This window comes from Mchenga conophoros, linkage group LG2 (assembly GCF_057382185.1).
Source record: "Mchenga conophoros isolate Kocher_MC1m ecotype Shallow Benthic linkage group LG2, M_conophoros_male_GT1.1, whole genome shotgun sequence".
NCBI lineage: Eukaryota > Metazoa > Chordata > Actinopteri > Cichliformes > Cichlidae > Mchenga > Mchenga conophoros.
In genome coordinates, this window is record NC_140527.1 from 10,015,661 (window position 1) to 10,042,725 (window position 27,065).

A 27,065-nucleotide genomic window follows, 5' to 3' on the forward strand; every position below is an offset into this window, starting at 1 on the left:
ATCGGATCGCATCATGTCAGTGAAGATCGACGCCGACCCGACCGTCCTACGGATTATCTCCTGCAGGGACGTGCAGAGAGGTTTAAAGGGGCGGGTGCTCAAAGTTAAAAAGGGGCACATTGAACCATGCTGAATAACAACAACACACATTCATCAAGAATCTAATATGGGAAGGGCAGGGCTGTGTTGATCTGAGACTGTAGACATTAAAAAGTCCACAGGAGAGATGGTAGCTGATTAAACAAGTTTCATGAGATAATAACAAAATGCAAAGATTGGTGACAGCGCTTGGAACCATAAGGCAACGAAAAACTGTGACATAAACTCGGCTCTGCCTGTGAATCACTCTTTGCTTCTCTTCTTCCTTCCTTCCCATCATTTCATATATCACTCTCCACTTGCTGTCTATCTGAGAACAAGGCACAACTTGCTATTGCAATAAACTATAATCTAATTATCCACACCTAACAACTCTTGCACTTAATCTATAATAAAATGATGACAGCAAAATGTTATAGCCCTGCCTTTAGTAGCCTCATACAGCTCCTACTGTTTCCTCCTCATGTCCTTACCAGCCATGTCTGCACAATGTTATATCATGAGTAATATTTTTTTAAATCCAGCTAAATAAAACACACACATGCACACACAGTGACATTTTAGACCTTCTTCAGAATACTGTATATACTATGGGCATCCTTAAATTATTATTTATTACTAGAGCTACAATAATAAAGCAATGAGGAGGGGGAAGTAATAAATATGAAATAATGTATTTATGATGATTCCATTTGTTTCACTATCCACTCTGTGCAGGGCAAAGCTTATTACATTTTTAAACTGTAGAGATACAATCATTTTACTGCTGTAAAATCCAACTTTTGTCTTATTTAAAATATAAATCTAATATAATCTGCTTCTTAATGTATGTTCTTTAAAATACAGCGTGTGTTTTTTAATATATTATAATTATAATAATTATTATGTGGACATGCATATTAGATCGTTTTTTAGTGAAATATAATCCCTCCAGAAAGGCAGGAAATGCCCAGAAACTTACTTTAAAACTAAATATGTTCCCTAAAACGGTGACAGAGCTACAGACCCATGACAGCCTTACACAGGTAGCCAGCAGCTATGACCAGCACTACTTGTGCAGTTAATAAAAGGACAGGTAATGTTTGTCACGCTGTTGCACACACAGCACGCTCGTTTGTTTCAGTTCGTCAGTTGCAACAAGACAGCTTACCAACGTGTACGTAATAAGCTAATACTCCTGTGTGCTACACACTACAGTGTGCGCTGTACACCTACTTACTGGGTTTGTCGCATCAGTCTGTGTCTCTGAGTTAACTTGTGTTTCTCCTACAGCTCCGGACCGCAACAAATGCGCGTGCTCTTTGTGAGCTCGTTCCCGGCTCGTAACCAGCGCGTTCTGCCGTCGAGGGCGATCATTGGTTAAATGTGATCATGTGACTGATGCAAGCCAGATCCTTTTATTTAGCAAAACTATGATTAATAGTTAAATATTATTGTTGAGGGGCACAGACAGGACTCCGCACGCACACACACATAAAATAAATAAATAAATAAATAAAAAAAATTTAAAAGTTGCCTCAACAAAAGGGCACTTTGGGCACTCATCAGGAAAGGGGCGGGTGCTCAAGCCCCTCTAGCCCCCCCCTCTGCACGTCCCTGGTCTCTATCCATCTAGTATTAAATCTTTCTGGGAAACAAGTATGTATATTATGCACACACACAAACACACATGCAGCTATTACCTATTTCTTGTTTTTATACCTAAGATGAATTATTGTTGAATGAAGACATTTTTCAAACAAATGTAAAATGTGGGCAATTGTGTTTATTGGGTAAAGGAAAAGGCAGAAGGGGGGGAAAGGATAGAAAGAATGAAAGAGAGAGATGAGAGAAAACCCCAACAATCCCCTCTGAGCAAGCAGCAGGCGACAGTGGATAGGAAAAACTCCTTTTAAAGTGAAAGACACCTAAAGGAGAAACCTATGGCAGAACCAGGCTCAGGAGGGGGCAGTCAACTGCCGGGACTGGTCGGGGGGTGAGGGTGAAAAAAGAAAAAGGAGGGAGGGGAAGGGGGGAAATGAAGATGGAATAGAGGTGGAGGAAGACGAGGTTACATCAGGTGAGAAGCAGCAGTGCCCCTCCTCCAGAACCAGTGGAAGCGTTTTTTCTTCTTTTTCAGATACTCTTCCACCAGCACTTTTTTCTCAATGATGAGGGTTTTCAGCTCATCGATTGTTTCTGTGTTTTCTTTCTCAAGTTTGTTGCATCTTTTCACCATGTCTTCTAATTGTTCTTGTTTTTCTTTAAGCTTGTCTTTCAGTTCTTTAACTGTTGCCTCCTCTATTCGCTTTGCCTTGTGCACATCTGTGTGCATGTCTTCCAGCTGCTGGTTTCTCTTCTGGATTTCTTGAAGTCTACACTGCAGGTCTTTATGTGTTTTCTGTTGTTCTTGCTTTTGCGCCTGGATTTCAGTGTTTTTGTACTTCAAGGTCTTAGAAAGTTCCTCAAGTTCGGTATTTTTTCTCAGCATCTCATTGATGCTACTCTGCATCGCTGAGCATTGTTTTTCCAGCTTTTTCTTTTCTTCTTCCAGTACAGTTGATTTGTACTTTGTTTCGTTATACAATTCTTGGAGTGCTTGATTTTTCCTCTGGAGATGAAGTTTTTCTTCTTCCTGTTGTATTTTCTGTTGGTCTTTTTCTTGAAGAAGCTCTTTATTTCCGTGCACTTTTTTATCAAGCCTGATTTGGAGCAATCTGTGTTTTTCCTCCATCTCGTCAAGCTTGGAGTCCATTTCCTTCTGTTTCATTTCCATTTGCTTCTTGTCTTGAAGCAACTGTTGACTTTTGTGCAGAGTTTTGTCATGTTTCACCTGCAGCGCTTTGTATTTTTCCTCCATGGCTTGGAGTTTGCTCTGCAGGTCTCTCTGCTCTACGGGCTCTTGTTTCTTTTCTTGGAGGTTCTCCTTATTTCTCTCCAGAGCTTCATCAAGCATTACTCGCAAGCCTTCATTTTGTTTCTCAATGTTCCTCAGCTTGCAATCCATTTCTTCCTTTTTTATTTTCTGTTGGTCTATCTTGTGAAGAAACTCTTTATTTCTCTCCAGAGCTTCATCAAGCATCACTTGCAAGCCTTCATTCTGTTTCTTGATGTGCCTCAGCTTGCAATCCATTTCTTCCTTTTTTATTTTCTGTTGGTCTTTCTTGTGCAGAAACTCTTTATTTCTCTCCAGAGCTTCATCAAGCATCACTTGCAAGCCTTCATTTTGTTTCTCGATGTTCCTCAGCTTGCAATCCATTTCTTCCTGATGTATTTTCTGTTGGTCTTTTTCTTGAAGCAGCTCTTTATTTTTGAGCAGTGTTTCCTCAAGAGTTAGTTGCAGCATTTTCAGTTTTTCCTCCAAGACTTCAAGCTGGGAGTCTGTTTCTTTCTCCAGCATTTCTTGTTGCTCTCTCTCTTGAATGAACTCTTTATTTCTGTGCACTGTTTTCTCAAGCTTGATTTGGAGCGATCTGTGTTTTTCCTCCATCTCGTCAAGCTTGGAGTCAATTTCCTTCTGTTTCATTTCCATTTGCTTCTTGTCTTGAAGCAACTGTTGACTTTTGTGCAGAGTTTTGTCATGTTTCACCTGCAGCGCTTTGTATTTTTCCTCCATGGCTTGGAGTTTGCTCTGCATGTCTCTCTGCTGTGTGGACTGTTGCTTCTCTTCTTGGTGGATTTCTTTCAGTTTTTCCAGAGCTTCGTCAAGCTTCTCTTGGAGCTCCTGATTCTTCTTGACCATGTTTTCCTGTTTTATGCTCTCTTTTTTCTCCTTTTGGAGCAGATCTTTATTTTTTTCCAGAGCTCCATCAAGCTTTTCTTGGAGCTCCTGATTCTTCTTGAGCATTTTATCCCCTTTAATGCTCTCTTTTTTCTCATTTTGGAGCAGATCTTTAATTTTTTCTAGAGCTTCATCAAGCTTTTCTTGGAGCTCGTGATTCTTCTTATCTTGGAGAGCCCATTGTTTCTCCTCAATAATACCTTCCCTTTCCTGAAGCTGGTAGGATAATTTTTCTAATTCAGCGCTCTTTCTCTCATTTTCTTCTGTCAGGATCTTAATCTTTTCTCTGTTCATGAGATTTTCCTTCTCCATTTCTTCCAATCGCTTTTCCTCTAATTCCACCTGTTCATCCCAAGGAAGAGAGCTGATGTAAGGGTCTAGGGACTCATACCATGGAATAGAGCTGGGGTCAGCTTCTTGTCTTTCTTGCTCTTTCTGAGACATGTTGGAGTCTGTATACCGTGAGTACGAAAAGTATCCAGATGTTTGAAAATGCTTTACTGGTGAACGTTTGAATGCTGCTAACATAAGTGCTGCAAATAACGGACTGAAAGTTGTACCTCCTCACCCCTATTTATGGATTCAGAAGCCTGTGACATCACAATTCCATAAGCCAATGAGGTTGTCACATGACATTCTAGAATGAGGTCATGTTTTTGTATGAATTTTTAAAATAACATCAACATTCCGTAAGCCAATGAGGTTCTTACATGACTTTTGAATGAGGATAATTATTTTGTGTTAATCGACATAGCCTGCTGCAGCTCAGAGCTCGTGAGCTCAAACGATCCTCCAACCTCAGCCTCCCGGTAGCTTGGATTACAGGCACGCGCCACCGCACCCGGCGAGAAGCAGCTACGTTAACAGGGCTTTTAACTATGTCTGAGGTGACATCATGACACTAACCTGCTGCCCATCATTAGCAAAGTTGTAATGATGGGCAGCAAAGATGAGGAATGAATGGTGCACAATTGTTATATGCAAGTTTTTAGAAAGCTCGTGGTTAACCCAAGAGTATTTTGTCACAATATCAAGAAGAGTAAAGCTTCAATGTCAAGAATAGATAGGAATATAGGGAATTATATATTTTTATTTAAAGACAGGACTCACATGTTTTCATTTCTAGTCTTTAAAACCTGTCTCTATCAGGGACGTGCAGAGAGGTTTAAAGGGGCGGGTGCTCAAAGTTAAAAAGGGGCACATTGAACCATGCTGAATAACAACAACACACATTCATCAAGAATCTAATATGGGAAGGGCAGGGCTGTGTTGATCTGAGACTGTAGACATTAAAAAGTCCACAGGAGAGATGGTAGCTGTTTAAACAAGTTTCATGAGATAATAACAAAATGCAAAGATTGGTGACAGCGCTTGGAACCATAAGGCAACGAAAAACTGTGACATAAACTCGGCTCTGCCTGTGAATCACTCTTTGCTTCTCTTCTTCCTTCCTTCCCATCATTTCATATATCACTCTCCACTTGCTGTCTATCTGAGAACAAGGCACAACTTGCTATTGCAATAAACTATAATCTAATTATCCACACCTAACAACTCTTGCACTTAATCTATAATAAAATGATGACAGCAAAATGTTATAGCCCTGCCTTTAGTAGCCTCATACAGCTCCTACTGTTTCCTCCTCATGTCCTTACCAGCCATGTCTGCACAATGTTATATCATGAGTAATATTTTTTTAAATCCAGCTAAATAAAACACACACATGCACACACAGTGACATTTTAGACCTTCTTCAGAATACTGTATATACTATGGGCATCCTTAAATTATTATTTATTACTAGAGCTACAATAATAAAGCAATGAGGAGGGGGAAGTAATAAATATGAAATAATGTATTTATGATGATTCCATTTGTTTCACTATCCACTCTGTGCAGGGCAACGCTTATTACATTTTTAAACTGTAGAGATACAATCATTTTACTGCTGTAAAATCCAACTTTTGTCCTATTTAAAATATAAATCTAATATAATCTGCTTCTTAATGTATGTTTTTTAAAATACAGCTTGTGTTTTTTAATATATTATAATTATAATAATTATTATGTGGACATGCATATTAGATCGTTTTTTAGTGAAATATAATCCCTCCAGAAAGGCAGGAAATGCCCAGAAACTTACTTTAAAACTAAATATGTTCCCTAAAACGTTGACAGAGCTACAGACCCATGACAGCCTTACACAGGTAGCCAGCAGCTATGACCAGCACTACTTGTGCAGTTAATAAAAGGACAGGTAATGTTTGTCACGCTGTTGCACACACAGCACGCTCGTTTGTTTCAGTTCGTCAGTTGCAACAAGACAACTTACCAACGTGTACGTAATAAGCTAATACTCCTGTGTGCTACACACTACAGTGTGCGCTGTACACCTACTTACTGGGTTTGTCGCATCAGTCTGTGTCTCTGAGTTAACTTGTGTTTCTCCTACAGCTCCGGACCGCAACAAATGCGCGTGCTCTTTGTGAGCTCGTTCCCGGCTCGTAACCAGCGCGTTCTGCCGTCGAGGGCGATCATTGGTTAAATGTGATCATGTGACTGATGCAAGCCAGATCCTTTTATTTAGCAAAACTATGATTAATAGTTAAATATTATTGTTGAGGGGCACAGACAGGACTCCGCACGCACACACACATAAAATAAATAAATAAATAAATAAATAAAAAAAATTTAAAAGTTGCCTCAACAAAAGGGCACTTTGGGCACTCATCAGGAAAGGGGCGGGTGCTCAAGCCCCTCTAGCCCCCCCCTGATCTCCTGCTATGCACCACAGACCAACTGCCCCGACGAGGAGAAGACAGAATTCTGGCGCGCCCTCGACGACCACCTGCAAACGATTAGCCCTGAGGAACACGTGGCGGTAGGCGGCGACCTAAATGGACATGTAGGCAAGGGGAGAGACGGATATCACCGATTCCATGGCGGCCAAGGATTTGGGACCAGAAACGACGAGGGTTGCCGGGTACTGGACTACGCAGAGGCCCACGATCTTGCCGTGACCAACACCTTCTTCAAAAAGAAGCCGGCACACCTCATCACGTACTCCAGCGGCGGCAGAGACACCCAAATCGACTACTGGCTAGTCCGAAGACCCCATCTCAGCCTAGTCACGAACGTAAAAGTCATACCATCAACCAATATTGGCCCTCAACATCGGCTACTTGTGATGGATCTCCGACTCAACCTTGGCCAACGACGACGAAGAACACCAACCACGACGGTGGAGAAGATCAAGTGGTGGCGCCTCCCTGAGGGATCCAATTTTTATCCATTCATGTACCAGCTACTGGCTTTTTGCTGTTATGTTCTCATATCGCGTGAGAGTTTATTTGCCAGGTGTCAGAAGTCTAATAATGAATAAAGTTCAGGATATGCTTAAAAACTCACCTCAGTATAGCCGTCATCAGAAGGAAGTGCGCTTCACTGACTCATCAACTTGTCTCAGGCTTTCCACAAAGTTTCACAGTTGACCTTAAAGTAAGATGCTGCAAGCTTACCTTGCAGTGTATTACTTTTTAAGGTCTAAAGACCTTAAAGTGCGCTATAGATTGAAGTGATTTGAACTGACAACAGGGCTAATTCAGCACTTCAAGTTAACATCAATAAAAGTTTTTAAATTTATTCTGATTTCCGTTTGTTTTCATTGCCTGTGCTATCTGTTATTTAGTTCAAATTGTGGGTAGATAATGCTGTGCTGTCATGTGACCTGTTCTCTCATGTGTGGCTTTCTCTTGTTTTGTATGTATTTCTCGTTTGTTATTTATTCCTATTTTATTCCTGCAATTGGTATGGAATTCATTTTTTTTTTTAAATTGATCAGTGTTTTGAAATTAGATGTGATGAAGATGTGACCTTAATTTACAAAATCAACATCATGTTGGATTCAATGAGACATGAAACTAGTGCATGAAACAGGTCTCAGTAAATGTTCTCATAGACTGCAATACACTGCCCCCTGCTGGTCATTATAAAGTCTGCAGATGTCATTTGACATGAATGTCATATTTGTGAAACAAAATAAAGGACTCTGTAAAATAAATGAAAATCAAATATTTATATACAGAATATTTATGTACAAATGCTGAAAAAGACATTTGAACAAGATGCACACCCAGTAAAATTTAAAAAAAAAAGAAAAGTCAGTTTTATCATGTGACTATCATGCTGTCATTTCTGCACAATGCACTTTACACCAGATCAAAATAAAACACTGTGAGGTCGTTCTAACCGGAAGCCCAGAGAGCTTCGACAATGCAGCACAATGCCCTGAAGCATCAGCATCAAAATATACTTCAAGTACCAAAAAGTACTCATTGTGCAGAATGCCCTATTTTTGAATAGCTGGACATTTAATTACTTTATCACCAGCTGTGACTACAGCTGATAATCAACCATGTTTCATAGGGATGTGACTACATTTAGAAATGTCACGCATTTTTAGGTATAAAGCAAAAGATGCAATGAAATAAATAAGCTATCACATATTAATCCAAATGAATTCACTGAAATACATCTGCACATTTCTGCAGCCTGACTTATTACACACGTGAACACAGTACACATTTGTTTACTGCAAGCTTGTTTCAGAGATGTGATGCAGTTAAATCTGTATGCGTCTGTTTCCTTGTAGTGTTAGTAGAGATGGTGAACCTGACACAATCCTGTGTTTGGTGTGAAGGAAACCAGTTAACAGCCGGTTTAGTAAAATTCTCTTGAACTCATGGAAAACTCATCGTCGTCTCGAAGTGAGCAGCTGAAGCGTCCCGTGTGATCAGAGGTCCTCGTCGTCCTCGCTCACCATGACGTCGAGCTCTTTGTCTTTCCGTACGACGCTCTCGGTGATGACCTCCTTGTGCTGCTCCTCCAGCTCACGCAGCTCCGCCTGCAGGCGCTCCAGGTGGAGCACTCGCCTGTTCCTCAGCAGCCGGCTGGGGAATGGGTTCATGTCGTTGAAGGCGATGCTGGTCAGCTTCCTGCATGGACACACGCAGGTGGAAAGGACTCGATCACCAACACAGAGGAACTGGAAACTGATCAGCTTGAGTGTTTCTGTTTTATGCTGCTTGATACTTCAGGTACTGCAGTTTGAGCAGGAAATACTGGACTGACTGGACCACATGTATCCGAGAGCTGCAGATACTTAAAAATCTTTAAATCGTTGTTACTGTGATCAGGGAAATTTAAACTTCTCACAAAATTTCAGTAAAAAGGGTTTGAAGCTCAAAGATTCAACAGCTACATCCGCTACACTTCTGAGAGTGTAACAGCTCGTAGATTAAGGCGGGTGGAGGCGAGTGCGTACCTGGCATTGGAGACGGTCTTTGTGAAGAAGCGTAGGTACTGGTAGATCTCCACGCTGTCGTGAATCTTCAGGATGTCGTCCTCTTTGTATTTGAACAGAGCCAGAGTGTATCTGAAGATCACCTGCAGCACAGACACGCATTTCATAACAGGACACTCACGCCACACAATTAATTGGAAACTTTGAGGAGGTGAGTCATAAAATTACTCTTTCAGTTGTGGTGCAGTTGGGCCCTTTACTCATTACAGCTCTGATCGATTTCCAATAAGCCACTTGGTTCCTCAGTTGCCAGATAATATTAACTTACTTGGTAGTTGAGCTTTAAGTTTAAATTAAACTTTTGGGTTGGATCTACGTGGCTGAAGCTGTTGTCAGCATTTATCCCTGTGTGGTATATATTTCTGTGTCTGAACTGTGATTTTATTTCCTGAGACAAACGATGTAAAAGCTGTGCTGCATTTGTCACATTGCAGAAACAAGCCCAAAGCCATTGTCCCGCTCATCGTCTGGATTTACGCTGCTTGTGGTAGACTGTGAGGTCGTTACTAGAATGATCTGCTTTCCCACTCCTATTTCATGTCACATGACAGTTCCCCATGCTTAGTAAATGTTGTGATATTTTGATACCACGGTAGCATTTACAGGATATTGCTTTGTAGTGAAAACTGTTACTCAATAAGGCCCATTTACTAGTTGTTTTTCTCTTTCTCTCTGACCCAAGAATTGATGTGTAAGACTCACAGGCTGGTACCCCAAGGTCGAAAATACCACAGAGACGAGACCACTTCCTTACTCCCATCCTCCCTTCTTTATCTCTTAGAAAAAGGCTCGTTAAAGGCCAGGTGGTTTGTTTCAGAATTCACTAATGAAAGAACTCTGTATTCTATGTCTAGGAGTGTATTTTGCAGGGATGATCATAAATTGAAGCTGAACTATACAAAGGATACTTCTCTGCTCACAAGGCAGGAAGACGTTTCCTTATTTGGTCTGTACCGGTTTGAACTGAGAATCTGCTGACACACGAACCTTTCTCCTCTATATAAGCTGTTTGGAGGCAGGATTAGGAGCTGTCCGACTCTTCTCACACAGCTGGAAACAGAACAGGATTACTGAGTGCTCGCCAGCATTCCCAACAGGAAGAAGGAGGAGCCACCTGTGCTCAGGTGCGGATAAAGCACTCTCTCTCTCTACAGCTGTACCTGCTGATAGCGTTGCATGTGGCACTCTTGGCTTGTCAAAGTTCTGGCTCGGACCAAACAGCGCCACACTCTCTGCCGATACTCCCGAGGGACGCCTTCACGCACCAGAATTTTGAGCTCAGGTGAGATGATGAAGTCATCGTCGGACCTGCCTGCAAGGTACTGAGCCCAGCGGCTCAGCAGGGGGTGCTCCAGACCCTCCTACAGAGACAATGATGTATGATATAAAAAGAGGATAACCATTATCTGTTAAGCATTATGTTACAATTTAACATAATGTAAAATTGTAACATTGTAAACATAATGTTACAATTTTACATTATGTTACAGTTTAACATCATATAAAATTGTTAACATTATGTTTACAATGTTACAATTTACAAATTGTAACATTGTAAACATAATGTTACAATTTTACATTATGTTACAGTTTAACATAATGTAAAATTGTAACATTATGTTTACAATGTTACAATTTACAAATTGTAACATTGTAAACATAATGTTACAATTTTACATTATGTTACAGTTTAACATCATATAAAATTGTAACATTATGTTTACAATGTTACAATTTACAAATTGTAACATTGTAAACATGATGTTACAATTTTACATGATGTTAAATTGTAGCTGTTAAGGGTGGTGAGTTAGCGAACCTAGACGCGGACCTCTCGTTTAAGTTGAACAGTGTCTTTATTTACAGTGAAGCCAAAATCAATCCACAGTTATCCACAGTGCAAGTCCCTTCAGTGCTCCTCTCCCCGTCTCCCCTCGTGTGTCCACAAAACTCCCTAGAATCAGTGAAGTGTCCCCTTCCGTCTCTCCGTCTCGATCGCGTCCAGGCTTATTAGGCAGCTCAGAGTGGCAGCACTTACGGGTCGGAGGTAACAATCGCAGCGGAGAAAAAGCGGAGCGAGAGAGGAGAACAAAAAAACACACACACACAGGTCGACCGGTCGGGGCACCGTCCGACTCTGACAGTAACATAATGTAAAATTGTATTATGTTTACAATGTTACAATCCCTACCCTCACCTATGGCCACGAGCTGTGGGTAGTGACCGAAAGAACGAGATCGCGTATACAAGCGGCAGAAATGAGCTTCCTCCGAAGGGTGGCTGGCCTCTCCCTTAGAGATAGGGTGAGAAGTTCGGCCGTCCGGGAGGGGCTCAGAGTAGAGCAGCTGCTGCTCCACATCGAAAGGAGCCAGCTGAGGTGGTTCGGGCATCTGACAAGGATGCCCCCTGGGTGCCTCCTGGGTGAGGTGTTCCAGGCATGTCCCACCGGGAGGAGGCCCCGGGGCAGACCCAGGACACGCTGGAGAGATTATATCTCTCGGCTGGCCTGGGAACGCCTTGGGACGCTTGAGCGGTCAGCAAAAGTCGACTTCCCCCATCACCCACTCATTCACAAAATTTCCCTCGGGCCGTGAACAGGTGATATAGCAATCACTATTACTGACACCACGTGACCCAAAGCTACGCCTATCCACAACATTCCGGCCCCTAATTATTACATTTTTACAGTAATAATTACACATCCAACACCATAACTCACAACACACACTTCATCATATCACAGACACCCAGTGAGACAACATAACATACTCAAAAGTCCACCAAAGTTATTTTCTCATGTCTTCTCTTCTTTTCTTCTGTCTGCACATGGTCAGTCAGTCATAGGCCAGAGGTTACCAGCACTTAGCCTAAATATAGTCAGTCTGATGTACATCTCATAACATTAAAGTCAATTCAAAGTTAGTTATGTCACACTGTGTCAAAAATGTCATAGTCATGGGTCAGAGGCCTCCTGAAGAAGGCATATCTTTGTGATGGGTCTGCACACATGGCTGGTTGGGGTCTTAATCCAGACCTGACGCACAAGCCCCCTTTCATCTGGTGCAGCTCCGGTGACTCTCCCAATGAGCCAAGAACCACGAGGTGCAGAATCATCCACTATAAGGACCACATCTCCAGGAACAAAGTTACGTTTAATCCTTCCCCATTTCTGGCGCTCTAATTCTGTGACTGGGACTCTCTTTGCATATCCTCTAGATATAAGATCTGTCATGAAGGCAGTGTAGTCTTTATGAAAGTCTTTATCTCTGATGAACCTTTTCTTCAAACCTAAGGCTCGTTGCTCAATTGCACAGTTGTCAGGCATTCTTATGTCTCGGTCTTTTAGTGGCAGGGCAATGCTGTAGTGCCAATCCCCCAAAGTCACCATCTTGCTGGCCAATTCCAGGAACTTCAAGTCTTCCTTTGACAGCCCCATCTGTTCATCATTGCTGCTCTCAGGAAAATCCATCTTGAACTGCTGTTTCCATAGCTTGTCCAGTGTGACAGCAGAAACTCTGTTGGCGGTAACTGTTGCCAAACATCCTGGCCTTCCACAGCATTCTCGATTAAGTGGCCCATTCACAGTCCAGCCGAGCACAGTCCTAATGGCAAAGGGTCCATCACCTACACTCCGGATGACCTCCAAAGGTTCTAGAGCTCTGGGCATATTCATGCCAATCAAAAGCTCAACATTGGCCTTAATTTCTGGCAAATGAACATGCTTCAAATGTGGCCAGTCAACCAGGTCCTGTTGATTTGGGATGTTACCAATATCTACAGGCATTTTATGCTGAGTGAAGAGGTTAGGCATATCACAGTACATGTCACTGTCCAATCCAGCAACTTCAAGTTCAGGTACAATGAAACTGTCCACCACTTTCTCCTGTCCCATGGTGCGCAGGAGAATCTTTGTCCTCCTCCCAGCAATATTCAGCTTGTCCATAAGACCCGCTGTACAAAAGGATGCTGAACTCCCTTGGTCCAGAAAGGCATACGTTTCCACTATTCTTTGACCTCTCTTTGATTTTACTTTAACTGGCACAATGGCAAGCTTACAGTCCTGTTCACCGGCCCCAGTAAGACCACTAGTCTGGATCGTAACAGGAATGTTATCTGCCTCATTATTAGGTTTGATTTCATGTACAGTGTAGTGTAAGCATTAAAAGATCATAAAAGGAAACACTAACATTTATGTGAAACTAATTGTAATAAAAAAAATGAACAGGTGCTTTATAGATTTAAAAGAAAGAATCTGAAAACAACACTTTTTTGGTCTGAGTGATCAAAGTGGAAAACAGAACTGATGTTCAAGAACAAACCATAGCTGCACTAATATTACACATCTCCATTGTTGTGGTGAACAGACATGTTGCTTTTAAAACCACATGCAGTGTGTGACCGTGACTGTTCACTGAGACCATGAACGCCACTTCGCTGAAGCCTTCGCCTTCTTCTTCTTCTTCTAAATTGGAAGCAGAAGGAGCACGAGCTGCTTTGATCTACTGAAAGGAAAAAGCAGAATATCTGAGTTGAAACCAGTCAGCTGAAACCAGTAAGACAGGAACAAATTCAATGCAGTGTCTCAGGTGGCTTAGCCTGTTACAACTGTTGATACAAGCTAAATACAGTTAACACACAGTGTCAGGGAGCTCCAGTGTGGGAACTAGTGGCTTTAGGTTTGTAGTCATTTAACTTTCATCCCTTCATTCATTTAATTCAGGAGGAAGAAATGTCAGGTGGGTGCAGGCTGGTTACATGCATTTGGTCCCATGCTGTCTTTAACTTGGTTCACTTTATGGCTGGGCTGTATGTGGGCTTATATCATGTTACTTGGGCAGGAGTTCCTGTCCCCTGTTAGACTTAGAAAGTTTCTCCATAAGTAGAGCTTCTAACTCTTCTAGCACATCTGTGGCTGACAGTTTTTTGGTGGCTCTTTTTACCCCACACTGGTTGTGAGTGTGTAAATAGCCCCACTAGTTATTTTGGGTTGCAGTTAACTTGGGAGGAAGAGGTAGGTCTGCCATGACTAGATGAATAACAATTATCTGGGATACATAAATTTCATAATGCATGCATGTATCTCTATAAACCTGCCTGAGGGCTGCCATTTTTTACATTCAGTTATTTCTTTGTTGAATCTAAATAATGAATGTGTTACAGTTAAACTGACACTGATCAGTGTAAATGGCTCATTGGGACACAGAAACCTTTAAATTAAACCCTATCACCTGATATCGAGTGTCAAACAATATCAAAGCTGTAAAAGCTGTTTACAGTCAGAATTTATAAAACTATGATTGTAAATAAATTCAAACAAGTGAGCTTTTCTCTTTGTGCTGAATATCAACACTGTGATTTCTTAGACTGTAAGCTTTACTTTAGCACAACCAGTTGTAGAAGCTGCCACTCCAAATGTCTTTTGATAACAAGAAAAAAATACCTTTTCAGTCCATGGCCTGAAGTTCTTCTCTGACATCTTCTGCCATCGGCTTTGTCTGCTGGTTTGAAGACAATAAACCACAAAAAGATGATTTAGTCACTTTGTCTGCGTCATGCAGCTCGAATGTGTCGTGTAACGATGTTGAATAGCTGTCGTTATCCCTCTGCTGTGTCAGTAGGATTGTACTGTACAGCATCTCATTGATATGTGAGGAATGCTAATGTAACACGATAACAGACTTACATCATTAAAACATAAAGGGCAGGAGATATTTAGATATTTTTATATTTATATTACATTTTATAGCTGACGGATATTACTAAATAGATAGAATTTACTAAATAGCTGGATGAACATGAAAAATATGACTATAATAACAAATGACCATGAGAGCCAGTAGAATTAATTCAACTGGACACTCAAAAGACGTCCTTAAATGCTCTTTAAGTGGCGGAACAGATGAACAAACAGTTAATCGCTTACTTGAGATGAAATCTGCTCAGCTACTTTGAAAACAGCTTCTAACTGGTTCATCCTTTAACAGGATGACTGCTCAGGGGTAAGGCCATCATGCAGTCCAGCAACCTTTATGGTTCTGCTTTGATTCACCAGGAACTATTAGGGAAACCTTCCAGCGCCTCCTGTGAAAGACACAGGCATAAACACACAAACATTTATTAACATGTTCCACAGTGTTCCAGTTTGATTTTCTCATCCTGTGGACAACAACGTACATGGATGCAGGTTTATTGTTAACTTTTGTAAGGTTTATTTAGTGAACATATCCAGCTGCAGCTCCACTGTGATCCTGAACTGGATAAGCACTTAAGAAAATGTGTCAATAAATGGACATACATCAACTTACTATATTTATCCAAACAGACGGGACCAATAATGCTTCACTGAGTTAGAGACTTTAATGTCTCTTCTATGTAAGAATGTCTCGTGCTGATATACCTGCAAACTTGACAACAAAGGTTTTTCAGACTGCATGTAGCTCTATGTCAGCTCACACATTTACATTTATGTCACACTTATTTCTGCTTTCCCATTTTATAATTATTACTTACATTTTGATTAGATACCTTGAGTTTGTAAATGATCAGATTACATAATTGGAATAAAATGTATCCAATTCAAGGTTGCGGGAGGATGAAGCCTATCCCAGCTGATACAGGACAAAGACAGGCTGCCAGTTTATCGCAGGGCTAACACAATATGTGTAACAGAAAATCCACTTAAATGTTTGATATTTCTTATAATAATCATAATTATGACTATTATTTAAAGGTTTCTTTATAAATACATTTTGATTTTTTATAACCTCTAAAATATAAACCTGAGCTGTTTCAGATTCTGACCTCTGACCTCACTGCAGCTCCCTCTTGGAAGTATGTCTGCTTCTTGTCCCCAGTGTTGACCACCTGCCCTTGATATCACGTACTGTACCTGAGGAACAAAAAAGGACAAACACTTGCCTTCATTTAAGAAGTACATTCATACAGAGGTAATCTATGGAAACACACTAGTTCAACCTTTGGGAGAAATCAGTTCCTGTGAAACATTTCTGTAAATTAACATCATATGGAGAATGAATGAAATGAGTTCTTCCGGTGACTCAGCAGTCAAACACTGACAAATGAAATCTAGTTAAACTATTAAGCATATTTGCTCTTCTGAAATCTGTGTTAAACAACAACAAACATAAATTAGTAACAAAAATACAGCTGAGTAGATATTACAAACCACCAGCAGCCATAATGCTAAATTTTAATCTTCAAATGTTTCTGAGCCGTCTTCAACCTGCTTTTAACACATTAAAGTCCCACAGTCAATGCAGCCTGACTCAATCCTAGATGTTCAGCACACAGAGGTACCGTTTGAAGTTTAGTGTTAACCTGAGTCACTGATCATTTGCAGTATTACAGAGTCTGGCAGTCTTTGCATGATGTCCACGTCACTATAAGTTTCTAGCTGACTCTCAGGTGTGCCAGCAGGAAAGAGTAATAATAATCTGCATCCTGAGGTTTGTCATGCAGGATTAAATTTACAGTGGCTTTGTTCACACAGCTAGGATTGTATTTTACACTGACCCTGGGTCAGTATAAGTATCATACAGTTTAAACGAAGCACTGAAACTTGCACATATTTATTACAGATGCACTGAAGCTAATCGAGATATTTGCTGTCAACCTGTGGCTGCGATTAATCACTTTACTGAAAACTTTATTAACTAGTAACTTCATCAGTCATGACAGAAGCTAATATTTCTGTGCTAACATCGTTTAACCAGTAACAGCTTTCCTCCAATATAAGCTAACGTTTACACCGTAACTTTAAGCTAGCACCATAAAGACGGTAAAACACGTAATAATATCTACAAATGCATCTTAAAGCTCTTATATTAGCACTCGGTGTATTACTAACATAACCACATTAACATTACTGACACTCGCTGACTTTTAATAGTCATTCTATAAATGCTGTCCGTTTAAATGGTCCTGTACCTGTACACACTGCATATCCACCGGATTCCAGCCAGAGTGGATTCTGGAGTCTTCCACGCTCCTGTTAGTGATCCTCCATCTGGATGGATGAGAACAACCTTCTGAACAATCTAGCAGGTCTCCTTGGGGGGCACGTCTCCCCACCCCCCAAGCGAGGGCCGTGGCACTGAAACTGCCGGCTGAGAGAAGGCTTGAAAAAAAAGGACATTTATCATTTCTTCTTCAGCCACCTTTTTTTCTCATCGTTTTTCCAAAGTACACATTAAGCTTCTTCTGCAATAACACACTAATTACCAGAGGTGGGACCAAGTCATTGTTTTGCAAGTCTCAAGTAAGTCTCAAGTCTTTATCCTCAAGTCTCAAGTCAAGTCTCAAGTAATGTCAGGCAAGTCAGAGTCGAGTCTCAAGTCACTGGTGTAAAAGTCCGAGTCAAGTCACAAGTCTGAAACTTTGAATTTCAAGTCCTTTCGAGTCTTAAAAAAAAAAAAAAAAAAAAAAAATGTTGCAGTTATATGCTAAATGTAAATATTAGACCATGTAATTTTTAAATCTGTGTTTTTCTCAACACATGACAAAATAGTGAACTTAGAAAATATACACAAATTGTGAAATTGCACCTCTTTAAAATGCAGCTCAATTAAACCTAGCTCCAAGAATAATTTTCACCGACAGTTCTGAGATAAGCTGCATGTTATTCTTGGATGCGGTTGTAGGACCGACTTTAAAATCGCATGACAAAAATATCATACACATTAAAAAAAACTGCATCACCAACGTAGCCTGGACAACATTTGCTAGTTAGATGAAGTCAGCTATCTCATCGTAGCATATTTATATGCATATTTATAATTATACGCTTCTTGGTGTGAGTGCATACACTCATGAAGTTTAGTAACTTCCGGTCACTGCAACAAGTCCAGGTACAGTTTACCGACGGATGGGTGCAGGACCTTGAAACGCACCGTGTAGAACGAAAGACCATCGTACGTATCATAAGTTTACCAGTCTCACAAATCGTCGTCATAAATACACATTCGTTAACCGTTTATTAATAGGACCTTTGAGCTCAAGGGTAATTAATTAGCAGTGGAAATAATTTCTGGTAGCATCACAGAAATGTAGCAGTGACAATAATATTGTATGCTGTAATCGTACTGGGCAATTAGTGATACAAAAAACCTGTTTTATCCTGTGAATAAAAGTATATGTTTTTGTCAATGTACCATAATAACAGAAGCGAAACGCAATATTGTGTCAGGACAATTCACTATTTATGCACAATAAATAAAGGAGCATAGCGCGACAATTTCTGTTCAGCGCCAGACTTGCTTGTAACCTATATCACTAATTATGTTATGAAAATGACGTATTAACTACTAAAAAACACTGACCTTCGTGTAAATGCTTGGAGCAGACTAACCTGTGAGCTGGAGTGTTCTGGGACGTTATAATTGGTCTTTGAATGGCTGCAATCCAGTCGCCTCTTTGTTACTTCGGAAACATGGCTCGAACAATTTCTCTTCAACGACGTAATCCGATAACAACCGATCTCTTTACCCGTCGGCTTCCCGTGGCTGTCATGCGACCGGCTATTGCAGTTAATAATACAACAGCTTCTTGACATTTTTGTGTTTCTTTTTATCGCTGTATAACTGATTTTAATTGAAAGCCTGCGTGCGCTAGTACCGCTTGACCGCTTGCCACGAGTTCCCAGAATCCTTTGCGGTTCTACCCGTGAATGACGTCACATTTTCAATCTCTATATAATATGCATGTTAAATTTTATATTTGGGGTAAAATATCAAGTCTTTTCAAGTAAACCGGTTCAAGTCCAATTCAAGTCCCAAGTCATTGGTGTAAAAGTCCAAGTCAAGTCACAAGTCTTAGAACATTATTTCAAGTCAAGTCTAAAGTCATAAAATTAATGACTCGAGTCTGACTCGAGTCCAAGTCATGTGACTCGAGTCCACACCTCTGCTAATTACACATGCAAACCTACCTATTTCTTTCTTCATTACAAACAATTACACTTTCTGTAAAGTGCTTTCAATAAAACAGAAAAGAAAAGTGTGTTTTGTTTTGTTTTTTTTATTCAAGATCTCACATGTACTTAGCAAAGGTGAGTACACAGCGTGTTGGGTCTGGGCCTCTTTGCTTAGGCTGCTGCCCCCGCGACCCGGCCTCGGATAAAGCGGATGAAGATGCATGGATAGATGGACTGATGTTCCAATTGTAACATTATGTTTACAATGTTACAATTTCACATTATGTTAAATTGAAACATAATGTAAAATTGTAACGTTAAGTTTACAATGTTACGATTTTACATCATGTTACAATTTAATATAATGTAAAATCATAACATTAAGTTTACAATGTTACAATTGTAAATATAATTTACCCAATTAATTCTGTCATAACAGAAGTATGACTTCTCTGTGTTATTAATCCGTATTAATATTGTAGGGATATTAATATCCCTACAATATTAAGCATCAGACTTTATCAAATTTTCTAAAAACTTCTTTTGTTGGATAGTGTAGCGCAGCTGGATAGTGTAGTGGTAATACTACACATCTTTGGAGTCGCACGTTCGATTCCCACCAAGAATCCAGTAAGGGTCCTGGCTAGACCCCTCATGCTAACCAAAAATTCCTGGAATGGTGCGGCTACGTCTGCAGTCTCTCCGCTTGAATTTAGAGCTTGCTTGTTTGTTAAATGTATTATTTACTGTTTTTAGTTTACTCCATGACGGGGCTGGATATCGGGCGTCCTGCACCACCCATCCGGTCTGGAGCATAGCGAAACCATTTCTGCACTGTTTGAACGAAGGTGAACTCAGAAACTGCCCCCACCTGCTGAGTCAGGCCATCTAAGACAACAAAAAACCCCAAAAACAAACAAACAAAAAAACAGTAAAAAAGAGGGGTTCAATTAGAGTTCAAATATGAATAACCTCTCGCCAAAAGTCTTTAACAGCTAGAAAGCTGGCAAACTACTAAGCTGATCAACATGAAAGGCACAAGGTGGAAATCAGCAAACTGCTGCCTCACTTTGTTCACCTGTGCTCTATATTTCATGGTCCGGTTGGCTGCAGGACCAAACATTTGGCCTTACACCTTATTTCTTTATGTTTTGCTTCCAAGGTGCCAGACTTGTAGGTAACTTTTTACACTGACATGACCTCAGCAATAGTTTCCAATCTTTCAACTTCCTTGGGCTTTGGCTGCTTTTTTACTCATTTTCAGTCCAGTCCTTCTACCTGACCATTTTCAGAGAACTCTAAGGAGCTTGGGGGAAAAAAGCAACCGGACTTCTTTAACTTTTTTGAAGACGTTTCGCTTCTCATCCCAGAAGCTTTTTCAGTTCACTGAAGCCTCATAAGAAAGTGACACAATGACATTTAGATAATAAAACTCGCCAAAAATGAACCTTAAGAGCACTGTCTCTTTAAATACCCTCTTTTGCTTGGTCTGCTCCTTATTTTTTCTCATTTTTTCTTACTTTGGAGGACCAGCAGAGCGAGGGCCGCTAACCTGTGGACATTCATGGAAGGTGACGTTGTGTCTGGAAGGCGGGTCCACATAAGAACTCAGATATAATATTTATATTTTTGTTCTAACCTGTTGAGTCCCTGGCAGCAGCCAATGGCAAGGTTGTGCCAGCCAGCAGGATGCTGCTGAAGGGCGGGGCTGGAGTCTGAAAGTAAGAGCTCGTTTAGACTCTATTCTGTGAACAGGCTTGCTCCCACGAATATGTGAATTCATCTGTAAAAGAGTTTAACTCTAATGCACCTGTTCCTCCTGCTCCCTGCTGCAGGGCGGCCTGTTGGACTACGAATGCCAGTGCGGAGCTAAGAAGATCAAAGAGGAGCTGTTGTTCTTGAACCTGCCAAAGTGAGTAACCTCAAATCGGTCCCCAAAGGCCTCAAACCACCACAGTTCAGTCGGTGTCAGTTTTGTTCATGTCATGTCCTCCTTGCGTCTTCCTTTGAGCCTCTCCTCTTTGTCTCATCTCTTTCAGTGTGCTGATCCTCCAGCTGAAGTGGTTTACGTTCACTCCATCGTTCACCGTGGAGAAGAAGAACAGCCCCATTGTTCTGACACAGCAGCTGGTGATCAGCCAGGACACAGCCTTTACTGAAGAGGTAAGGGAAAAGGCACACCATTCATTTCAAGTATGGATGGAGCCCATTTCTAAGCTAACGGGTGGTGCCGCTGCCCTCTCCCAGTAAACTGCTCGCTATTTGTTGGTCAGCGTGATCAGTCGTTTGGGCTCCTCAGCTTACAGCGGTGAGTGGGTGCTTTCAGACACATGTGCTGAATGCAGGTCAGCTTTGAAAGTTTATGAGACGTTAATAAGTGCGCCTTCTCCTCTCAGGACATTACGTCTGTGACGGCGTTCACCAGATGAGCGGAAGAGACGACGTCACAGACAGCCGGCTCACGTACGATGACGAGTTGGTCTGCCAGACCACGTGTGAGTCTGTGTGTGAGCAGCGGCAGAGAACAGCTTACCTGCTATTCTATAAAAGACAGGTGACGTCTCCCAGCAAACAGTCAGCATGTCTGTGCAAATATTCAGTGTAACTTGTAGAAAAACCCTCACACTCAGTTTATTTGTGTTTTTCTTTTTCTATTTCTTACTTTCTTTGCCGCACTAGAAAGGCAGCAGAGTCGGGACTCAGATCTGCAGCAACACCTTCATTGTTATTGTTATTATTGTTGTTAGTACTGTTGTTGTTATGATTGATATTGTTACTGTTATGATCAGTTTTATTATTATTATCATTATTAATTTTTTAATACATTTGTTTATCTTTATTATTATTAGTAGTAATGTTGTTGTTTATGTTGTTATTGTTATTATTATTACTGGTATTTTTGACATTATTATTATTATTATTTTGTTGTTATTGTCATTATTAGTAGAAGTAGTATTAGTTATATCATTTTTATATCAGCCTGGAGTGAACAACATGAAAGCATGGATCCATCCTCCCTCACATTCACAATTCAGGCTGCTGGTGTAATCGTGCGGGGGATATTTTCCTGGTACACTTTGGGACCTTTAAATGCTACAGTCTGAGTATTGTTATGACCACAGTGTACCCTCTTCTGATGGCTGAAAGTAAAAGGGGGTCCAGTACCGGTTCCGGTACCAGGCCTACTGACAATTTAACATAATGTAAAATGGTAACATCATAAACATAATGTTACCATTTAACACAATGTGAAATGGTAACATTGTAAAAAGAATGTTACCATTTAACACAATGTAAAATGGTAACATTGTAAACATAATGTTACCATTTAACATAATGTGAAATGGTAACATTGTAAACAGAATGTTACCATTTAACATAATGTGAAATGGTAACATTGTAAACAGAATGTTACCATTTAACATAATGTAAAATGGTAACATTGTAAACAGAATGTTACCATTTAACACAATGTAAAATGGTAACATTGTAAACAGAATGTTACCATTTAACACAATGTGAAATGGTAACATTGTAAACAGAATGTTACCATTTAACATAATGTGAAATGGTAACATTGTAAACAGAATGTTACCATTTAACACAATGTGAAATGGTAACATTGTAAACAGAATGTTGCCATTTAACATTATGTTAAATATAACTAACGGATTTACTTTACCAAATGGACCATCCCGGCCTTGCCGTATTGGTCTATTTGATTCACCTTTGTTTTTATTGTTTATTTTATTTTCACTTGCTACACATAGGACAGACATGACTGGGGGAAAGAAAGGGGAGAAAGAAAGAGGGAAAGAAAAACAGCAGGGAAGAGGAATGGTGATAAAGGGCAAAAAACAAAAACCAACAAAACAAACAGACAAAAAATATATATATCAGTCACTTCAACTCAAAGAAGTCCAGACGCTTTTCTTTCCAAGCTCCTTTGACTGACTGTTAGGACAACTTATTTATTGCAAGCATGCAGTACAAGAATAACTCGATGTTTCTGACTTTGCATTACGAATTGTTTACCCACTGACAAACATTTCAAATGAAATTAAATTAAAAAACAATTTGTGGTAACCTGATTTTAATTCAAAAAGAATCATTAACAACACTTCTTGTAATGGTGTCAAAATCAGCCCAACTTTTATTTTCAAATGCAAAAAGTAAAAGAAAATGAGCCAACATACTGGACACATATAATTGTCAATATAATTGTTTATAAACAATTATACTGTCATCATTGTTACAGATATGGAAACTTTATTAACAATTTGTCCAAGTAAAAAAATGCCCTGCTAATTGTTGGGGTTTTCTCTCCTCTAGCCCTTTCCTTTAAGCTCTTCTTTACATCCCCCCACCCCCACCTTTTCTTTTTTCTTAATAATATAACAATAAAAACAATTGGCTGCATTTTAAATGTGTCAGATCAATGTCTTTATTCAAGAATACAAGAAATGGTAATAGCTGCATGTGTGTTTGTGTGTGTGCATAATATGCACACTTTACTTGTTGGATCCAAATCCCACAAGGAATAAAATAAAACAAGAAGACAAACAAAAACAAAACAAAAATATATTTCTCTCCCTTCCCAGGTCAGGTTCACAAAAGCATTGCAGCTCTTTATTCCTCTTGTACAGCTCCAGAGTCTGTCAGCCAAAAAGAAACTACTGAGGTTCCAACACCCAGTGTTTCTGTAAACACAGATGAAAATGAACAGTCATCCACATCTAAAAGATTTGTAGATTCGAGGGACCGGTATAATACATCTAGTACATCTTTGTTTAAACCTCAGAACACAAAAAGGGAACAAACCATTGTATACAGATTTAAAAGTGCGCAAAGCAACGAACAGTCACCCTCTGAAACAGCTGAGGTTATCACAACCATTGTTTCTGTAAATACACAGGAACAGTCACCCACCTCAAAAAGATTAGTATATTCAAGGGACCAGTGTATCTACTCTGGTCAAAAGAATCCATGCTTCGTACTGATGTCCACAATTCTTTTTTATTCCTCTCACAATCATGGAGCACCGTGAAAACTAGAAACGAGTAAAATAATATCAATAGCACATATGACATCCATCTCAGCCACTTATTTCTTTTCACAAGGTGCACAAGTGCTTAACAAATAACAGCATATTGTTTTTACCGTGTACGCCTTGTAAAAACAGTAGTAGAAATGTTGTAGATTCGTGCTCTTGTGGGGGAGACGTACGTTATCCACCACCTCGATAGCTAGCCGAGAGTTCGAGGGTCACTAGAGCCGCCGAGAACGCATGAACTACTTACGGTAGGACGTTTTGCCAAAGTAAGACGTTTTGTCAGAACACCGAGTCCTCAGGAGGATGCAGCCCATGAATTTGGACACGATCTCAGATGCACTTCTGGTGTTGTCATGGCAACCCACACAAACATTTCAGCGTCAGCTACAATGAGGCGGAGCCCTTACTGGGACACTGAGCTCAGGTAGAGTGAAAGACAACATTTTTCCGCATCCAAAACAGCAGCGCTGTTCCTGTGACCTCTAGTAAAGCCTCTACTTGGGAAAAGGGAGTCTTTCATCAAAGCATCCTGCAGAAGTTGAATAAAAATATGCAAATGTTTAAATGATGCAACTTAATGAAGGCTGACAGCAGTTGTACTATTTTACATTGCAGCGAACAGGGGTGACCATTATTTTCAACGTTTTTACAGCATTTTTCACATTGAAAGTGAAATAATATAAATAATGTCTCAATTAGGAGGTGGTCAACAAGTACAAGTACCTCGGGCTGTGGGTGGACAATAAACTGGACTGGTCATGCAACACAGAGCACCTGTATAAAAAAGCCCAAAGCCGACTGTACTTCCTCAGGAGGCTGAGGTCTTTTAACATCTGCAGGAAGCTCCTGAGGATGTTTTACCAGTCAGTGGTTGCTGGAGTACTTTTCTATGCTGTGGTGTGCTGGGGGACCAGCACAGCAAAGAAGGACTCATCCAGGCTGGAGAAACTGATCAGGAGGGCTAGCTCTGTGGTCGGCATGAAGCTGGACACTCTGGTGACAGTGGCAGAGAAAAGGACATTAAAGAAACTGATGGACATTATGGACAATGCCAGGCATCCTCTGCACACGGCCATTAACAACCAGAAGAGTCTGTTCAGTGACAGGTTGCTTCTCCCAAAGACAAGAACTAACAGACTTAAAAACTCCTTTGTCCCACACGCCATCAAACTGCTTAACTCCTCTCTGGAGGGGAGAGGGAGGGGAAACAGGAGGACAAAGGAGGGGGGAACAACTAAGCTGTAGTGCCTCTTCACCTCACTGTGCAATACCTTTTGTAAATAGTCAACGGTGCAATAGACTCAATACTTGAAATGTGCAATTCACTTGTATTTTTATTTTTATTCCTATTTATTATATTTATCCCCTTCGTATATTTTATTTATATTGTCTCTGTATTTATATATATGTGTGTGTGTATAACTCTGTAACTTCTGTCGGTGCTGTGCTTTTTTGGAAATCGAATTTCCCAGAGGAACCCACCCGAGGGATTAATAAAGTTCTATCTAATCTAATCTAATCTAATCTAATTAAATTGCGCTAACGGAGTCGTGGCTAACTTCGCTAACTCCGGACACGAGCGTGACACTACCGGGATTCCAGCTGCTGCGAGCGGACAGGACCAGAGACAGCGGTAAGAGGAAAGGAGGGGGACTGGCAGTTTTTGTGAACGACAGATGGTGTAACCCTGGGCACATCACTGTAAAAGAGCAACTCTGCAGCAAAGACATTGAGCTGTTAGCCGTTAGCATGCGTCCGTACTACCTGCCCCGGGAGTTCTCGCATGTTATCGCGATAACAGCGTATGTCCCCCCCTCGGCCAACGCGGATGCAGCCTGTGACTCTCTCCACTCTGTGGTCAGCAGACTGCAAACACAATCACCGAGAGCCCTTCTCATAATATCAGGGGACTTCAATCATGCCTCACTGGACTCCACACTGCCCACCTTCACCCAGTATGTGACCTGCCCAACCAGAGTCAATAAAACACTGGACTTACTGTATGCCAATGCAGAAGAGGCATACAGTTCATCACCTCTCCCTCCCCTGGGCAGATCTGATCACAACCTGGTGCACCTTGTCCCTGTGTATGAGCCCTTAGTGCGCAGGGAGCCACCAGCCACCCGCACAGTACAGAGATGGTCAGAGGAGAGCGAGGAGGCTCTTAAGGATTGTTTTGAGTCGACTGTGTGGGAGGTGATTTGTGATGACCACGGTGAGGACATCGACAGCCTTACTACATGCATTACTGACTATATAAACTTCTGTGTGGATAACACTGTACCTACCAGGACTGTACGGTGTTTCTCCAACAACAAACCTTGGATTACCCCAGAAATTAAAGCTGTCCTCAAGCAGAAGAGGAGGGCCTTCAAATCCAGAGACAAAGAGGAGTTGAAAAGGGTGCAGAGAGAGCTGAGGGGACTGATAAGGAATGGGAAGGAGAGCTACAGGCAGAAGATGGAGAACCAGCTTCAACAAAACAACGTTGGTGAAGTCTGGAGAGGCCTCAGAACCATCTCGGGCCACAAACAGCAGAACTCTCTGCCTGGGAGGGATGTGAGATGGGCAAATGAACTGAATCATTTCTTCAACAGATTTGACTCAGCCATGAGGCAGTCTGCAACATCGGCTGCAGACTCACCCACCCCCACTGCTGCTGTTCCACCTCAGACACTTCACACCTCCTCTATTCACCCTGCTCACTCCCCCCCACCCCCAACAACAGCATCCAATACACACTCAACACAAGGCTCCAGCCTGTCTCTCTCAACCACCCAGGTTAGGAGGGAACTGAGGAGGATTAATGGCAAGAAGGCAGTGGGTCCAGATGGCATCAGCTCGAGGGTCGTCAGGTCCT

At 41.0% G+C, this 27,065-nt stretch overlaps 2 protein-coding genes across 2 annotated transcripts; both read right to left on the bottom strand.

Moving 5' to 3' along the window:
* Positions 1-1,849: 1,849 nt before the first annotated feature.
* On the bottom strand, positions 1,850-4,426 carry LOC146581700 (uncharacterized). The gene has a single exon (XM_085285867.1). The coding sequence runs from the start codon at positions 4,385-4,387 to the stop codon at positions 2,150-2,152; it is 2,238 nt and encodes a 745-aa protein (XP_085141993.1). The 5' UTR covers positions 4,388-4,426; the 3' UTR covers positions 1,850-2,149.
* Positions 4,427-11,701: 7,275 nt separating this feature from the next.
* Positions 11,702-17,335, bottom strand: LOC146581701 (uncharacterized). The gene is made up of 5 exons (XM_085285934.1): positions 17,169-17,335; positions 16,023-16,110; positions 15,145-15,302; positions 14,662-14,719; positions 11,702-13,723 (listed from the first exon to the last, which is right to left on the bottom strand). The coding sequence occupies exon 5, from the start codon at positions 13,162-13,164 to the stop codon at positions 12,175-12,177; it is 990 nt and encodes a 329-aa protein (XP_085142060.1). The 5' UTR covers positions 13,165-13,723; positions 14,662-14,719; positions 15,145-15,302; positions 16,023-16,110; positions 17,169-17,335; the 3' UTR covers positions 11,702-12,174.
* Positions 17,336-27,065: the final 9,730 nt, after the last annotated feature.